This window comes from Trachypithecus francoisi, unplaced genomic scaffold, assembly GCF_009764315.1.
Source record: "Trachypithecus francoisi isolate TF-2019V2 unplaced genomic scaffold, Tfra_2.0 Lachesis_group11, whole genome shotgun sequence".
NCBI lineage: Eukaryota > Metazoa > Chordata > Mammalia > Primates > Cercopithecidae > Trachypithecus > Trachypithecus francoisi.
Genome location: NW_022681456.1, coordinates 53246418 through 53266496, shown reverse-complemented (window position 1 = coordinate 53266496; position 20079 = coordinate 53246418). Strand labels below are relative to the sequence as shown.

General features: G+C 33.0%; 1 protein-coding gene across 2 annotated transcripts in view; it reads left to right on the top strand.

Moving 5' to 3' along the window:
• OTOGL (otogelin like) overlaps positions 1-17575 on the top strand; it is a 171469-nt gene extending 153894 nt beyond the window's left edge. For both annotated transcript variants that reach the window (XM_033221163.1, XM_033221162.1), the window contains 7 exons: positions 5232-5295; positions 6228-6406; positions 6871-6975; positions 9259-9378; positions 10735-10780; positions 15756-15835; positions 16478-17575. In XM_033221163.1, coding sequence (XP_033077054.1) covers positions 5232-5295; positions 6228-6406; positions 6871-6975; positions 9259-9378; positions 10735-10780; positions 15756-15835; positions 16478-16678 — 795 coding nt within the window. In that variant the 3' untranslated portion in view covers positions 16679-17575. The remainder of the gene's footprint in view (positions 1-5231; positions 5296-6227; positions 6407-6870; positions 6976-9258; positions 9379-10734; positions 10781-15755; positions 15836-16477) is intronic.
• Positions 17576-20079: the final 2504 nt, after the last annotated feature.

Sequence of the window (20079 nt, the reverse complement as noted above, 5' to 3'; positions counted from 1 at the left end):
TCAAATGACAGGACTTTCTTCTTTTTCAAGGCTGTATGGTATTACATAGTGTATATATACCACAGTTTCTTTATCCTTTCATCCTTTGGTGGACATTTGGGTTGATTCCATATCTTGGCTATTGTGAATAGTGCTGCAGTAAACGTGGGAGTGGAGATATCTCTACAATATAGTGATTTTATTTCCTTTGCATATATACCAAGTAGTAGAATTGCTAGATCATATAGTAATTCTATTTTTAATTTTTTAAGGAACATACATACTATTTTTTGTAATGACTATGCTAATTTACATTCCCACCAACAGTGTGCAGGGTTTCTTTTTCTGCATTTTCACAAACACTTGCTATCTTTTGTCTTCTTGATAATGACCATTTTAACAGGTATGAGGTGATATTTCATTATGGATTTAATTTGCATTTCCCTGATTACTAATATTAAGCATTTTAAAATATACTTATTGGCCATTTATATGTTTTCTTTTGTAAAATGCCTATTCAGGCCCTTTGCCCATTTTAAAAATCAGTTTATTTGTTTTTCTTGATATTGAGTTGTTTGAGTTTTGTATTTATTTTGGATATTAACCCATTATTAGATATATAGTTTGCAAATATATTCTCTCACTCTGTAGGTTGTCTCTTCACTCTGTTGATTGTTTCCTTTGCTGTGCAGCAGGTTTTTAGCTTGCTATACTCCCATTTGTATATTTTTCTTTTGTTGTCTCTGCATTTGGGTTCACAGCCAAAAAAATCATTGCTGAGACCAATATCCTGGAGCTTTTCCTCTATATTTTCTTATAGTGGTTTTATAGTCTCAAGCATTACAGTTAAGTCTTTAATCCCCTTAGAGTTAATTTTTGTGTGTTGTGTGAGATAAGGGTCTAATATAATTTGTCTGCATGTGGACACGCCATTGTTCCAGCATCATTTATTGAATAGACTATCCTTTTCCCATTGTTTGTTCTTGGTAACTTTGTCAAAAATTAATTGGCCATAATGCATGGATTGATTTCTGGGTTCTCTAATCTGTTTTATTGGTCTGTGTGTCTGTTTTTATGCTGGTACCATGCTGTTTTGATTACTGTAGCTTTGTAGCACATTTTGAAGTCAGGTAGCGTGATGCTGCCAGCTGTGTTCTTTTTGCTCAAGATCGCTTTGGCTATTTGGTGTCTTTTGTGGTTTCAAGCAAATTTGAGGATTGTTTTATCTATTTCTGTAAAAAATGTCACCGGAATTTTGACAAGGTTTGCATTGAATCTGTAGAGCAATTTGAGTAGTATAGCTATCTTAACAATAAAATTTGGGGAGCACATTAAAACTTAATTTCTTAAATTACTTTATTATAATTGATTACAAGTTAAACATGATGCTCAGAATGTTAATCACATTATAGAGATCATTATGAAGAAGTTTCCAGAGATAGCGACCATCAAGAAAAACTTGGAAGAATGTGATAGGTTAAAAATAATGGATGAAAGCAGTTGAACTATTTCAGACAGGGGCTAATAGAAACAGAAGTAAATTCACAAAGGTATGAGGTAATAGTTGTATGCTGAAGAATAATAACCATAACACCCTCTCTCTCGCCTGGAGAAAGAGCTAACTGAAGGAAGAATGAGAGATAAAAATCTACACAAATTGGTATATTTGGGGAGGGCTTTTTTAAATTTTTATTTTTATTTTCTAGAGACAGAGTCTGGCTCTGTTGCTTAGACTGAAAGGCAGTGGCACAATCATAGCATCACTGAACTCCCGAGCTCAAGTGATTCTTCCACCTTGGCCTCACAAAGTGCTAGTATTACAGGTGTGAGCCACTGCACCTGGCCAAGAGGGCTTTAAAGGCTGAGGAATGCAGATTTGATTTATTCATTTATTATTTTCATTTATTTATTCAACCAACATTTGTTGAAGATCAGTTATGGGCAGTCATCATGCCAGACACTTGAAAAAGCACAGTCCTACCCTGAGGAGTTCCGTGCAAACTTTATGTGATAGGAGATGGAAAGAGTCCTGCATAGGATGAAAGTTACGAAGAAAATGGTGTTTGAGGGAGATGTTTCTATTTATGCATAGCAGGATATGAGCACTAAAACATTAGTGGTCAGGAAATCAGCAAAGAGACTGGTGTAGCTGTTCATTAATGAACATCTTGGGTATTGTGAGGTTGGTGTGAATTTAGGAGGGCAAAATGAAAGACTTTGGCCTTTTGTAACAAATTGAACAAATGTATTGGTTGGGAGAAGAGGGAAGAGAGAGAGAGAGAGAGAGAGAGAGAGATTAAAAAACTTTAAGGTTTCAAGCCTTGCACACCAAGAGTCTAAGATTACTGGGTCCTTGAACAAACATTACAATGGCCAGTGGAGCAGCTGAGAGTAGAGGTCCTAGTATTTGACTTGTAACCAGCCTCATACAGAGCTCCTTTTTTTTTTTTTTTTTTTTGGCCTGGAAAAGGCAACATAACATCTTGAGTCATTTCAATAGCTTCCAATGTAACAAGAAAAAGATAACCTTTCCTCGTATGGGATTTTATACTTCCTGTGTTCTAGACCCTTTGAAGCTTTTTGGGGTAGCAGTCTCTATGTGCATTCATTAACCTTGGTCTGGTTGTGACCTTAGCTCTGTATTTTTTTTTCCTAGTGGATTTCTACCAGTCTCTACTTTCTCTTTTCTTGTGCTAGATGCTGGCCCATCTAGCTGATTTCCCTCCTCAGCATTTGTGCTAGATGCTGGCCCATCTAGCTTATTTCCAACTCAACCTTCAATGTCTGAATATTAATTGTGAATCATATTTTGACATTCACTATTCCAAGCATTTTTAAATGATTATTATATTATTGGCACTGTGCTAGACACACAGAACATAACTAGTAGCTTTAATATCCTTGAACATCTTACCCAAATATACATAACCCTCCATCCATGATGATTTAGTTTTAACATTCGTGGCTTTACACAAGCATTTATCTGATTCATTGTTCCTGAGTACTCACTCTGAATAATGGCTAATGTTTGTTTCGGTGACTAAGATGATTTTTAAAAATATCACGTTAGTTTATTCACATAGACAAATGTATTTCAACCTGAAAAGTATATGTTAGGCCTTTGCAATTTTTTAAAATAATAACTTTATTTACATAAATTCACATAACATATAATACATCCATATAAAGTATACAGTTCAGTGGCCTTTAGTATATTCACTGAATTGCACAACCTTCAAGACAATCAATTTTAGAAGAATTTCACCAATCCAAAAGAAACCCTGTACCTACAGCAGTCATTCCTCTTTCCTTTCCAGACTCTCCAGCCCTCAGAAATCTCTACTTTCTGTCTCTCCATGTATTTCTGTTCTTGGCATTTCCTATAAAGAGAATGGTATAATATGTGGTCTTTGTGTCTGGCTCTTTTTACTTAGCATAATATTTTCAAGGTTAATCCATGTTGTTGCATGTGTCACTACTTCATTCCTTTTGTTGTTAATAATATTGTATTGCATGGATATACCTTGATATTTATCCAAATAAGATACACAGATGACCAATAGCACATGAGAAGATGCTTAACATCATTAAGTATCATTTAAATACAAATCAGAACTATAGTGAGATACCACTTCACATCTTGCCCGAATATACATAACCCTTCATGTATATTAACCCATTATATTAACTCCCTAAAAAGATAAAAAATAACACATTTACAAGACTGTGGAGAAATGGAAACCCTTATACACTACTGGTGGCAATGTAAAATGGTGCAGCTGCTTTGGAAAACACCTTGGCTATTACTCAGAAAGGTAAACATAGACTTATTATATAGCACAACAATTTCACTCCTAAATATGTACTGATGAGAAATGAAAACATATGTCTACATAAAAACTTATACTTGAATGTTCATAGCAACACTCTTCATAATAGTCCAAAGTGGAAGCCCCCTAAAGTGATTTCGCTGCAGACTTTACAGGAGAGGGACGTTCATTTGGGAGTAAAAACTACCATATTTTTTCAGGTAATATTTAGGATTGGTAGAGCAATCAAAGAGGTATTTCCTCTTGGTAAAATTGGCAACTTAGAATAAAAGCATAATTGAATATGTGGATAAGATCTCAAAGGAAATGAGCATGGAAGAGAAGGATAGAAGATTTAAGCCTAAGCTTGAGGAAACAGAGTTAACATTATGGCTTTAACTATTAAAAAACAGGTACATATGTTACCTAAAAGAGTTAGTGTCTTTTTAAAATCTTTGGAGTAGTCATGCACTCGGAGAATTTGATTTATTATTATTTTTAACTCCATTATTCTAACATTTATTTCCAGTCCCATTGGAATTGTCTAATGACTAAAGTCCTAAAATATCAAATGAATTAATGTTCATAAAACTACTTTATAACTTATAAGGCCCTATAAAAAGCAAAACATTATTAGCTTATGAGGGAAAATGCCTTTTATGTGAATTTATTGGCGTCATTTATTTGTGTCAAGAATAAAATTCATTTTATTACTGATGTCATACGAAAATTAAATGCATCCAGGAAAAGTTGATGCTTTAAATACAATTCTTGAAACTTTAAGCCTAGTCCTGTATTTGGTGGGAAGAATCTCTGTCAGTCCTGATAGGGCAAAGTTTGAGTATCTGTCATAGTAACAATGTACTAACAGCAAAAGGCTCTATAGCACTTTCTGTGTGTCAGTCCTATTCTAAACTATTTACATATATTGATCCGTTTATTTCTCTCAACAATCCTAAGAGGCAGGCAGTATTATTATCTCCATATTGCAGATGAAGGAAGTGAGGAGCAGACTGATTAAGTAATGTGCCTTAAATCAAAAAGTTAGTAAGTTATGGAGTCAGGACTGGTGCAAAGGCAGTTCCATTCCTAAGACTGTGCTATTAGCCACTATACTATACTTGTGTTGCTGTTGTATATATTATAGCAGCCTTGTGCAGATGCAGGCATCAGAGCCCTGGGCTGCCTCGGTAGAGCAGGTCAAGAACATTTCCATGAAGCAAAGTTCCCAGGGTTGGCAAATATTGTCTTTGATTGCCCTACAGAAGCTCAGAATCAAACAATATGATTTTAAAAAGTGTATGACTGTGTGATAAGGAACTTATTAGATGCTATCACTGAGTATGTATGTGTGTCTATATATATATATAAATTGTTTTATATATATGTAATATAATAATATAATAAGCTAAATGATAAGTAATAGTAGTTTATTTCCAATAGGGAGAATTTACTGCAATAGACCATAACTTCCAGAGTGATTGTGGATGCATACAGTATCTCTGTGGTAACTATGTCTTTTATAACTTTTAAATTATAAATGAATATCAGTAGTATCTGTTTTTCACTATTAACAAGTTAAAAATCTCATTTTTGAGACACATATTATACATTTTAAGCCATTTGCCAGTATTTGAGTATAAAAATGCATCATTATGTTTCAATTTCCTCTTTTGTAATATCTCTAAATGTTCTGAGAATGGAATAACAGAACAGAAATATAAATATTTTTTCAGAGGCCTCAGCGAATTTTAAAGTTGTCATTAGGTTCTTTTTAGTATGTCTATATTTAATTTAAAAATATAGACATCTAAAGAGTATGAAGTTATGCTCATTATATTATTATTATTATTATTAGTGTATTTTTATTAAGACAGGGTCTCACTCTGTTACCCAGGCTGGAGTATAGTGGCTCCATCCCAGCCCACTGCAGCCTCGAACTTCTGGGCTCAAGCAATCCTTCCGCCTTAACTGCCTGAGTAGCTTGTACTACAGACGTGTACCACCACACCCAGCTTTTTTTTTTTTTTTTTTTGGAAATGGGGTCTTGCTATGTTGCCCAGGCTGGTCTCAAACTTCTGGTCTGTAGCAATCCTCTTGCCTTGACCTCACAAAATACTGGGATTATAGGTATGAGCCACTGTGCCTGACCAAGAACTCATATTCCAAACTTGCTATAAAATATGGATTTTGAAGGAAGTTCCATCAGTAAACAGCAGTTGATTTTACAGATAAATTTTTATTTTATGTTAAGAAATAGTGTACTACATTTTTAAGTAAATATTGGGTTATTAAAAATATGTAAATGTGAAAATCTTCATTAGTTTTTAAAAATGGGCACATCAGAATGACAACATAAACTCAAATATAAGTTCCAATGATGGATTAGTAATAAACTCAACAGTACATTTTCTTATTGACTATTTTTTTCTGTTTTAGAAAAGGATGATGTGTGTGTATTTCAAGAAGCATCAGTATTGAATCCTGGACAATCCATGATAAAATATTTGGAAGAAGACTTTTGTTATACCATAGAGTGTCTGGAAGAAAAAGATAACCATACAGGCTTTCACACTCTGAATTTTACACTGGTGAATTGTTCAAAAAAATGTGATGTTGTAAGTATTCTTTGTAAGTTATTCTGATGAGAGTTAATACATTCAAAAATGACAGAGTTATAGAATTAGAAATGGTGAATATTCCATTAGTTAAAAATAAACATTGTATAGTTCTTCAATAGTCTACTATTTTGTAATGTATCTATAAAACATAGACTTTCACTTTCCTGTGCATAACCTTGAACTTCAGGAGTCTTATTATATACAGCTTGCCAGGTTGCCTTACCTGAGGTTGTTACACCTGCTTGATGAATTTGGCTGTTAGAAGTAAAGGTTAACATCTATCTCACTTCTAATATAACCAAGTAAAGTCAATCATTATTGGAAACTTCTCATATTCAACCTTAGAAATTCTTACAATTGTCTGGAGAGAGCTTGTAGTTATGTTTGGAAGAAATAACTCTCCAGAAGTAATTCATTAAAATATTGATATGGTGTCGCTAATCTAATATCATTATATGCAGCACCAGGTATATACTCCATCCCCAAGTGATTATGATTGTTGTGGTACCTGCAAAAATGTATCCTGCAAATTCCAGATGGAAAATGGAACATCAGTTGTATACGCGGTATGTTTCATGGAGGGTAACGCTCTGTGCTATTTTCTGAAGGAGGTGTTCTTGATTCAAAGTTTGGAAAATGTGCCCCCCACTCACTGCACTGCATACAGCAAACACAGTACACCTACATCACACAAGCCACAGTTACATTTGTTACATTTTAAAGTATCTGATCATTTATGTTGTAAAGAAAAATGCTTAACTTGTGACCCAAATTTATTTTGTCATATATCTTCACTCCTTTTTTCTAGATGTAAGGAATAGGCTTTGAGAAATGCTGATTGCAAAGGAAAGGAACAATTAATACTTTTGTGTGACAGCGAATTTTCGATTTCAGATAAATTACATATTACTGTTTCCTGAATTTGAACATTTACAGATCTTTTCTAATTGAGTTTCACAGAAGACCTTAAACTATACATAAAATTAGAATATAAGACAAGAAAGTAGTCAAGTTCATCAGAATTCTTTACTGATCTGTAAGGAATCTTCAAGCCAAAGTTTGACTACTACTACTATTATTATTATTATTTTGCAAATTCCAAAAATATAATTCTATCTCTTAAAGCAAATTAACAGAGGTATCAACAGATTAGCATATATATAATCTATCACAAATATAGAATTCTTTGGATTAGACAATTGACATTTTTCTAACCAATATATATTATGTACAAAAATACACTTGATTTGGTGAGAAAGTAGTGTCAAGGAAGAAATATATATATATGTATGTATGTATAATACACACGTATATTTTTATTATGTTCAAATCAGTATTGGTTCCTTCACCCTTTCTTTTTAAAAATAAATACTTCATTTGGTTGCAAATGACATTTATAAATTTAACTCATGAATTTCTCAGCTTTGATTTAATTAAATATGCAAACAAATTAGAAACACATATTTTTTTAAATGCAAAAGGAAAAATACCTGAATCCAATGAGCTTATTATGTTTAAAAATATCTAAGAGCACATAATGTAAGGTTTCATGTCTTTAAAGTGCCTTCTCCTTTCCCAAACTGTCTTCATTACAGCTGAAAATCTTTTAAGATTATATGTATAGATTGGCCTAATACTTGATTAAACAAAAAGCCTATGTTGTGCCAGGTTAAATGGTTGACTATTTAGGACATGCTTACACTTTCTTTAAATGGTTTTAAGAGTGTGATGATGACTGTTCATCTGAAAATAACCACAAAATGTCAACATCCTGATTCAGAATAAGGGTAGATGTTTGAATCTCCAGTAGTAGTAAGGATGGAGTGGCAATAAAAAAACCTTATGATACAAAGTGTTTGCTTGCACAGAATTAAGTCAATTTGTCCAGCACCATGGAAAGTAACTTGAGATTCAAAAATGTAGCCTTCTGCATCATAGCTGGCGGCCTGGTCTGATGTATAAATTTATCGAGAGAATGGCCTTAATTAATTTAAAGTAAAATCTATGAGAAATTGAGAAGGCCTAGAACAACACACCCTCCACCGTGGTCAATCTTCTTAAAGTAGAATAAAATGAAAAAGAGATGTATTTTCCATCTCTTTTATGAATTTTCCTTTTTGCCTAAGTGATGAGGTAATGCTGACATTAACTACTTTCAGTTTTTAAATGTGAGTTATAAAATAAAAATATAGATTAACAATTATTTCAGCTGACTTTACTTTTAAATAGAAATTCTGAAATCAAGAATGAAACGGTTATTATATTTAAATACTTCTTGAAAGAATAGGGATACATTTTTAAATAATGTAAGGTATGCACAATTAGAACCACAAGCCAATAAACACTGTCATTTAAATATTTCTTTAAACTTTTTGGCGATAAGGGAGTAGAAGGAAGAATAAACACATCTCAAGAAAGGAGGTATATCAGTAATAAGATTTGTTGTTTTATAATTAGTGAGAAAATATTAGAGCAAGACCTTTGACACTTAGTTAAATTAGATAATTGTGTAGTAGAAACAGACACCTATTTGCTTTTTCACCCTATATTGTTTTATTTCACATTTACCTCACAGTTCTAGTATGAAACCCAGCATATACAAACACACCATACATGTGTGTGTATTTTTTATCATTTTAGATAATATACCATTCACGTATATTTCTAATTATTTTATAATTACATAATACATGTGTATGTAATAGACATTTCTAATCATTATGGAACATTTTGTGTCACAAGAAGCCTCTGCATCTTGATTTGACTTTTTATTCAATAGAGTAATATTGTACTTAAGAAATACAGCAGATTTTAATATGCTAAATAGTAACTTTCTTTTTATTTTTTAGGAAGGGAGTACCTGGCACTATAACTGCACCACATATGAATGTATTAAAACTGATGAAGGAGCAATAATTCTGAACTACACTATGGTCTGTCCCCCTTTTAATGAGACTGAATGCAAAATGGTTTGTACTTTGTTATATCTAAGACAATTTAGATAATTATATAATTAGAAATTTTATATAATTTAGAAAATATACATTAATATTGTCTAAGGTCATGCTTACATTGTGGCTTATACATAATGGTTAATGTGTTATTTTCATGAATAAATAAAAGCTCTGTTCTATTTTTCCCATTTGAAATTTTGAGTAATATACAGTGTTCCAGATAATTCTGACTATCTTTGAATAGATACTTTGCAATCATTGGGTTTTTATCTATAGATCCAGAGATTATTGAAAAATCATTTGATCAGCAGACTTGGCCTTCCCTTTAATATGGATTAATAAGCTAAGGAATCAGAGCTTGGGAAATTTTCTTTCTTAAACAAACAGTGAGATTTATGATGTCATTCAACTTTAATGCATGCTGGCCTATGTGATGTTTGCCTTAGCTTTTCTAGTCACAGGCCACTGAAAAATTTAGTACAAGTCACAAGATTGCCTATTCTTAAGTTTTGCTCTATAACTTTCCCTATTCTCTCAGAGAAGAGTTTACTGGGAGAGTAGATTTGTGAACGTGATATAATTTTTATTTTGCAAGATTTTTGTAGATTTATTTATTTAGACAATAATAATTACTAATGAAAACTAAGCTTTGTTCTGTTGTATAGCGAAATAGTACAGTCTAGTCTCATCGACTTTTGTTTTCAGGATGTACCTTTTCAATGATGATGGCTGCCTGGCTAGCTAGATATAACATGTACTAAAGTCACAGAATTTCTGCCCTGGAAAAAATCTGGGCATCACCTTCCTTCACAGACTAATATTTATAGAGTAAATCATTCTCTTATTTCAACTGCAGTTAGCAGGTTGCTAAAGCAATTAGTAATTCTTGTAAAAGTTTAGTCTTAGACGAGAGTCTTTCCAAGAAAGGAAATATTTTTTCATAATAAACTATTAAAGAAAAAGATGTACAATTTTAACATTCAGTTATATTCAGAAACTCAAGTCAAATGGAAATGGTTTAGGTTATTTCAAGGAGTTGAAAATATATAATGGTCATTATTTAGAATAGCTGTTATTATTTTGTTTTAATAAAAATATTTTGTGGCATTTAAAGTGTCCTTTTAAGTAGAATAATCCTTTTACACTCTTTTCCATAGTACCAATGTATAAATAATGTATTTTTAAGCAAACTATCTACTCCAGATTTTAAAAACAAATTCTTTTTAGTAATAGTTAAATTCCAATTATTTTTCTATAAAGACTTTGTGATATTTGATAAAAATTTTAGAAAAGTTAGTTTTCTTGTTCTAGTATAAGAGAGCATGGATGAACACCATATTCTTGGACTTTATTCATTTTTTCTCTTTCTAGAATGAAGGGATTGTGAAGCTTTATAATGAAGGCTGTTGCAAGATCTGTAAGTGAGAGCATAGTCCATGCATTTACTTGATAGATTAGTTTTAATTGCTCATAGTGAGTATGGTTTTTCTCACAAAATTCAATTCTTATGATGCAAAGAGGAAAACAAATTTTATAAAGTGTTTTTGTATCGTATGTTTTTTGTATCATATGGTTAATAATTTTATAAATTAGTCTTTAACTTCTGGAGTGTAAAGAAAGTGTTTTCATTTAGATTAATTTTAATTTAAATATTAAATTTTTATTGTGGCATATTACAAATGGTATTTCATAAGATTTCAGTGTATTTAAAATTGAAAAGTGTCTTGTGATCATATTTGTTTGAACCATACTGAACTTACACAAACAAGTAGATTACAGTTAAAATGGCATTGTGACTCCAAAAACAACATATGGGGTGCAGTACTTTTCAAACCTGTTTGAACAAGTATATAGTTTTATACAATAAATTTGGATATCATTTTAGTAAATAATATTTATATCCTTTTCATAAAAGTTCTCATAGTTGTTTTCATAATTAAAGCTATCTGAATGCAATATATTTTTTATTAACTTGGATTATAAGGTTTATTTCATAGTAATTTTTTTTTATGAGACAGAGTTTTGCTCTACTGCCCAGGTTGGAGTGTAGTGGCATGATCTCAGCTCTCTGCAACCTCTGCCTCCTGCGTCCAAGCAATTCTTATGCCTCAGCCTCCTGAGTAGCTGGGATTACAGGCATGTGCCACCACGCCCGGCTAATTTTTATATTTTTAGTAGAGATGGCGTTTTAGTGTTGGCTAGGATGGCCTCAAACTCCTGGCCTCAAGAGATCTGCCTACCTCATCCTCCCAAAGTGCTAGGATTACTATGTCATAGTAATTTTGGATATTTTTAAGGACTGAATAATTTGAATAATTTTAAGTGGGTTATCCGTGAAACCACATTTAGTTTTCCTTTTAAAAGTGTTTATGAATTTATCTCAATATAAAAATAGAAATTTTGAGAAAATTGGCATAGACAGTAATTTTAAAATTTAGAGAAGCTTTTAGGAAAGGGGCACAACAAAGTTCAATTTAATAATACCATGCTGTAATCACAGCACTTTGGGAGGCCAAGTTGAGTGGATCACGAGGTCAGAAGATCAAAACCATCATGGCCAACATGATGAAACCCTGTCTCTAGTAAAAATATAAAAATTAGCTGGACATGGCAGCACATGCCTGTGATTCTAGCTACTTGGGTGACTGAGGCAGGAGAATCACTGAACCCGAGAGGCGGAGGTTGCAGTGAGCCAAGATCATGCCACTGCGCTCCAGCCTGGTGACAGAGTGAGACTCTGTCTCAAAACAAACAAACAAACAAACAAACAAAAAAAACCATGGTATAGGGCCAGATTCTTAGATATGAACTGACATGCCTCTTGAGAAAGATTTCTGAATTTCTTTCATGAAAGACTAAATCCCATAAATATGTAAGAGTAGTCTTATATTTTTAGATCCATAGAGTCATATTGAACAGAATATTAGAAAGTATTAAAGTATTAATACAAATACTGTGTAATATATACTATCTATATACAATATATAATATGTAATATATTATAATTTATTCCCCCCAAAATCCAATGGAATAGGTTCTGACATTATCTTGATTTTCTGCTTAGTGGGGTTAAATAATTTGTCCAAGTCATACCTCTTGTGAGTGATAATGCTAGGAATCTACTGCGGGCCTAATATCACATTCTGCTTCTTAACTCTTCATGGTATTCTGGAACATTGCCAGGACAAGTTTTAGGAGAGGGCAGAGACTGAATGATGAGCTCTGCTGAAGTGGCGGGTCTAGAATGACTGAATTTTTATTTACATAATGTCTAAAAAGCCAAATTCAATGCACACCTACACATCGACAACAAGCAAAAAAGTCCAACATAGGATGGCCTGACATCTAATTTGTTATTATATTAGTTTGCAGGGCTGCTGTAACAAACCAAAAACTGGTTGAAATAGAAATTTATGGAGATTAGAACTCCAAAACGAAGATGTCAGCAGGGCTGGTTCCTTGGAGAGATTGTGAAAGAGAGATCTGCTCCAAACCTCTTTCCTCAGCATGTAGATGGCCATCTTCATGCTCACATGGTGTTTTCCCTGTATGTGTGTCTGACTCCAGATTTCCCCTTTTTACATGAACACCAGTAATACCGAGTTAGCAACCCCTAATGATCTCATTTTTGCTCAATTATCCCTGGAAAGATTGTGTGTCCAAATAAGATAACATTCTAAGATACACAGGTATTTTAAAAGATACAATTCAACTCATGATAATTATATTGGGAAGATTTTTAGGGATAATACAATATCACCTAGATATTTTTAATCACTAAGGCTTTAATTATATACACACTGATTACAAACGTTCTGTTCATTAGAAATAAGCATGTTTTCATTCAGAATTCTTTAAATCAAATATAAACTAATATGAATCAAATAGTCATTGTATCAGGAACTCAAGAAATGAAATTTAACTTTAGAATATGAGGAAATTTAAGATTTCACTTATTTTTTTAATCTTCTTCTTCAGAGTCTAGACTCTTCCTTAGGTATGAGATGCAGGAATAGAGTCACATGGCAATGTTAAGGCCCTGGCTTCTGTATCCCTATGTTAATTATTAGAGAAGTGAGTATATTTATGATAACTCAGGGAAGACAGGGGAATATCCCTGTGACTAATCATATGAATGACAAGTATTGGCTGCCACACATTGACACTCTATTAAGCACATTGCTGACAGGACCACATGTTATCCTCACCACAGTTCTGGGAGACAGGTATGTTTTCCCTACAGATGAGAAATAGAAGGTTCAGAGAGAAGCCGATCACACTATTCAATAATAAATTTAGGTCTGTCCAGTGTCTGGGCCCAGGATCTTTCAACTCTGCTAAGTTCTTTGAAGTTGCAGAATAATAACAAGCCACTTCAGTTTCTCTCATCTGATGTGAAAGGACTCGTAATGTAGTTTCTGCTGGCCTATTTGAAAACTCTTTTCTGCTGCCTTTGCTTTCTGAAGACCAGGCTGTGTTGAAGAGATTGTGGAGGTTGGATACTATCATAGGTTGGATATTATTGAATAAAATCTTTTACAATAAAGTTTTTGAGGGATGAATTAGAAATACCTCTTGGTACAAACAAACTCAGCTAACAATAAATTAATGCTTCCCCAGTTTCATTTATGGAATGAATTAACTTGTTGGCTTTTTATTGGGTGCCTACATAATGAACATCTTTTTAACCACGGGGACCATAATAGTGAATGAAGCAATATCTGCATGGAGAGTGCTCATTATCAAGAAGGGGAAGAAACGCCAAACTCATAAATGTATTCTAATATGTCACTTAGTGATGAGTGGTATATAGAAAAATAATACAGAATAAAAGGAATGGAGAATGAGAGGGGCTGGATTGCTAGCTTAAGTGGGGGCTCAGAAAATGCCTTGATGATGAGGCATCATTTGAGTAGAGACTGAGTGTCCTTGGGAAGCCACCCAGATGGTGAAGAGTGTTCAAAGTGGAGGAAATAGCAAAAGCAAAATGTGGCTGTTGCACAGAAAGTGAGAGGAGGAAGGTGATAGAAAGAAGAGGGTGAGGCATCTTATAGGTCATGGTAAAGATGATTTTTTTTCCTTGACTATTCTTATTCTTGAACTTACATAAGAATGGAAGGGCTAAGGAAATAATCACTGAGTGAAAGCACCATAAGGGGCAGAACAGCCTGCAGTCAACCAATAGCACTGAGCCTTGAGTCACACCATGAACAAGAGATCAGTGAAAAGAGAGAGAACCAGCATAGGAGACTGAGGAGCAATGGGTGAGACAGGATGAAAACCAAAGCAGGTGAGCTCAGGAAGCCAAGTGTGGAAGGTATATTAAGGAGGACAGAGTGACAGACTGGGTCAAATGCTGCTGAGAAGTCAAATAGGATGAGAACTGAGAGATGATCTTGAAATTTAGCAATTTGGAGGTCATGAGTGACCTTGAGGACGGTAATTCTTCAGTCAATCTTAGCTACCCATCTCTCCTTCAAGCAGAGTAGCTTAATCTATATCTATTTTACATGTTGAGGTTGTTTTAAATAAGGATTTCATGGCAAACTGTATTTGAAAATTGGGATATAAGTTCACTCTTTTGTAAATAAGGAAACTCAGCAGGATAATTCAGTGATTTTCCTAAAGTGACAAAGCAAGTTGGAATAGAGAGGACCTTGGTTTTTGCATCTTGATTCAGGGATTACATCCACTATCATACATCATTAAATACAGATGCTTGCATGTAATAGCAAGTGATAATCCATCACACACACAGACACGTATTAAGATACTATGAATGCATACAAAGTGTTTTCATTTGAAATTATAAAAGACCATTTCAGAACCATAAATTCAAGTATGACTCATCCATACATTTCAATATGGTTGGTAAGTGATTCTATTAAAATTTTGCATTATTTTATGTTAATGTCCATTAAGATAATGTGGCTTTAAATCTCTCAATTTTTATTTTAAAATTGATGTATATATGTAGTTATGCATTAATTACATATGTGTATATCTGCTTATACACTTTATGGTTCATTCCAAAAATTATTTTAAGCACATATATGCCACACACAGGTTGATGTTAGCATTATTACATGTGTGGAATATTTCTGATTTCTAATTATGATAATTATTCTAAGATAATAAGATATAAAGTGAAAATCAATAAGTGTAAAGCTTATAAGAAAATATATAGAAATCTATAAGAAAATATAAGAAAATCTATTTAGAAGGTGAAAATAAATATTGCACATAAAAATGTAAGAGGGAAATTTTAAATATCTTTCAATACTGGAATATATTTTATATAAATGCACCAATTTTCAATTGTAAATATATTCATATGTTTAAACAATTTAACATGGGCCTTTGATGAATAAATATATTTTATATTTTATCAGGCAAACGAGAAGAAAGAATATGCCAGAAAGTGATCATTAAATCAGTCATAAGGAAACAGGACTGTATAAGCCAAAGCCCTGTAAGTGGAAAAATGTCATTTGCTACATAAGTGGCACACATCTTTTTAGAAAGTATATGTGTTACAGAACGAATGTTTGTAAGCCAACAAAATGCCAACACTTACAATATTTAACTGAGATTATTCCTACATTTTAATGTTGCTATATTCTGTTTGTGAAGAAGTATGAATTATTCTTAGCATAATCAACAGTTCTAAATGATGATTGCAATCCAGAGGGATAGAAATTGAATCTAAATGTATTTGACTACATGTTGTCTTCACTATGCAATTTTACTCCACAAAAAGAGTCCTGCTTCTAACTTTGTCCCTTTTAATATGACCTGCAGTGTACTTGAGCCATGATATAACACAAGTTACAATAGATTATTGTGATTAACATCTTCCATATATATATTTATGTCGAGTTATATGTGCACATTTAATGCTTTGAATGTTATGTTGAGCATTGCCATGGAATATCCCTTTGACTTATGTGAATGACATTTCACTTATTGTTTTTCACAATCTTCCAACATGCAGAAGCTTGAGGACTGGAGTGATGAGGAAGAAACCTTTTCATCTGATTTTCTTAGTGGAATCAAGTAATAACCAGTACTTTTAAAAGTTTAAGACTTTTTTTCTCACTGTCACTTCTTACAGATAAATGTTACATCTTGTGACGGCAAATGCCCATCAGCTACCATATATAACATCAATATTGAAAGTCACCTAAGATTCTGCAAGTGTTGTCGTGAAAATGGAGTACGAAGCTTGTCTGTGCCTCTGTATTGTTCAGGCAATGGCACTGCAATTATGTACACTCTCCAGGAACCCCTAGACTGTACATGCCAGTGGAATTAAACTCTTGGGTTCCAAGAACTCTGTACAACATCATAATGTCAAATAGAGTTAGCTTTTATTACTATTACTTAGGCATGTGGCAGGTTTATGTTGTTTAACAATACTGTATTTTTCAGACTTGGAATGTGAAAATTTAGCACTTGGTACAAAATGTATACAGTTTCAATAGCAAAATTAAATGTATTGCCTTACTCTATTTTAGAAAATCAAATGACTGTAAGTTGTTCAGCTGAAATGCTATTATGTATTTAATTGCAACCTGGTGCAGATACAGTATATTCTCATCAACTGGAAGGTTATTTTACAAAATTCCTTCAATTTCACTCAATAGCTCTTTTTTTCTTAATTTACAAAGTCTGCTATAGCTATCCAAATTAAGATACCCTTTAATATGTACTCCTTAGTCTGTTAATGTGATCAGTTAAAATAGGCATCTAGATAGCATAAAGAGTGATATGCTTAGAGACAGATAATAGATTATTTAAAACCTGAATGGTTATTAGGAAAGTCATTATAAATTCCCCTCAGTTTGCAGATGTAACAGATAACCAGAGAAGCTGTGTGACTCGTACAAATTTGTTCAGTGTAATAATATAGTAAATTCATGTTAACAGTTGGGTTAAATTCTAGGTCTCTCTTATTCCAGTACTATATCACTTTTAAAATCCTGAGCAGTATGTAGTAAGAGTATATCACATAATCTTTCATTCTTAAAGAGTTTGCATTGGATAGAATTAAGTATTTTAAGTTTGACATGTTTGAAAAATGCCCCCCATACACCGTTATTCCAATAGTAAGGAACAGGGAAATACAGTATCATTTGCTAAATAGAGGAGATAGATCTTGAACTTTTTAAATATCATTAAAACTGCTATTAAATGTGTTGTCAGTATTTAACATTTAGTTATTGTCTCATTAACATTTAATTTTGAGGATGTACTTGCATACTATTGGAGTGCTGTTTTGCTGTTAATGCTGCTGCTTTGCATTGAAGAATGAAATAAATTTATCTGAATGTATTAATAACTTTGAAATGGAATGCTGCACTTTTAAAATGTGGTAGATTATTGACATTTGCAAGAAGAATGTCTTGAGGTCTTTGGAAATCCCCAAATCTTTGCCACCTATAATTAAAAATTGTCTGAATTTTTCTCCTCAGCATAAAGGAGTGAATGCCCTGCTTAGTATAATTGTGAGTATCAAATGAAGTCAAACATCAATAAAAGAACAGTAAAGTCGCATTGCAAAGCAGATACGGGGCCTCGATTAGATTAGGCTTGAACTAGATTATCTGCTTTCACATACTAATGTTTTCATTTCAAAATCATGTGTCCCCAAAATATTGCAACTTACTAAATATTTTAGATCTCTTGGGTTACTTAAATATGTGTGAAAAAATTAACATTGCATCTGCAAATCCCAGTGTTTACTGTATATTAAATTGATTTATCCTGTTTGTGCTTAAAATAAGTGTTCCTGAGATGTTAACATTTCAATATTCTCTGATTCCTGTTAACATATATATATATATATATATATATATATATATATATATAATTAAATGTTTTGGTTAAAATATATTAAATTTCACTTAAGAGAAAATGTTATGTATCTCAAATAGAAGTAACTAATGTTGTATATTGCTAGAATATATATTCTAGCAATCTAGAATATATATGCTATACAAACCTGTACACATGCAAAGCGGTATTTGTGAAGGTTTTTAATTGCAGCATTGTTTGTAATAGAAAAGAACCAACAATAGTTGAATAAAGTAGTGATTTTGGCAGAAGGTTAAAAAACCAAAATTACTCCAAGGCATAAACTGTACTATTTAAGCAATACGTAAACAATTCTCATTTGACTTTTTTTAGTGTTAGCCATTTTGAGTAATACCAACTTCAAATAAGTATTGCTAACTTTTTGCAGAAGAGAAAAACTTTGGCTAGCTGAGCAAAGGAGGCTGCATTGTAATTTATGTGGAATTTGTAACTCGTATTTGAAGATAATAATGTTTGTATTTAAAAGAGAAACTCCCACTGGCCCTTTAAAATCTGCCAACATCATCATAATTGTTTTGCTTCACTTAGGAATTAGAAAATATTGAAAAAGGTCACTGCTTTTATCTGTCATGGTAAAAACCTGACCATGTTCAGCAGCTTGATTTTGGCTAAAATAACATGCATATGCTGCATGTCTATGCGGCATACCAAGTTGAAATAGAACATTGTGCTTTCTCCTCATCTGTGATGAACATTTATATTTTAGTTTCTTTTATTTTCCAGAGAACTATTGTAATTCATATAGCATACTTTTTTTTTTGCACTGCAAGTCTTATCACTTGTTTTATTTTAGAACAACACAAATTTTGAGAATCAAATATCAACATTGTACAAAAGATCCATAAAATTGTGCAGCGGAGTCTTAAGGAAATAAGCTGACTGTAATATTAGGATAATAAATGTGTAATCAAATACATGAGAATTATTTGCTGTTATAATAAGTATATTAAAATCAACATGTGTGTGTGTATATATATGTATATATGTCTGTGTGTGTTTATATACGTACACATACGTATATATGTATATATGCTACTTTTTCCTTTTTTGAGACAAGTTCTCACTTTGTAACCCAGGCTGGAGTGCAGCCTGCATGGCTTACTGCAGCCTTGAGCTCTTGGGCTCAAGCAATCCTCTCACCTCAGCCTCCTGAGCAGCTGGGACCACAGGCACATGCTACCATGCCCAGCTAATTGTTTTGTATTTTTTTGTAGAGACAAGATTTTGCCATATTGCCCAGGCTGGTCTCAAACATCCTGGGCTCAAGCAACCTCCCCTCCTTGGCCTCCAAAAGTTTTGGGACTACAGGTGTGAGCCACCATGCCTGGCCAAATCAACATTTAGGAAATGATTTCTACCTGTAGAATAAGTACATAGGCTATATACACATATTAAGGTGTATGCTAAAAGTAGTGCCAGAATACGTCTAGTTATAGTTATATTCATTTCCTGGCTCTAACAGCAGCTGCTTTAATTATGTCAAAGAAGAGGGAATTAATTACTTAATCAATAAGGAGATTCTATAGCTCTTTATGTGATTAGTGGTAAGGAGACCAGCTTCTAGAACTAGACTGAGTTCAAATCCCAATGATGTTATTATATTTACTTACCCAGGGGAGGTAGTGGTTGTGGCATGAATTCACTCCAAGAGATGTACTTCAAAGAAATTGAGATAAATATTGCCTTCTAACAATAACCAAACTTAAGATAGACAGGAGAGAATGAAATGTCTGGACTTGAGTGCATTAATCTCTGCTTCTCTTGCTCTGCCAGTTTTGTTCTTTCCTACCTCATTGCAGGTTGCTCCATGGGCAACTGCAACTTTGTGCATGGCCCTTT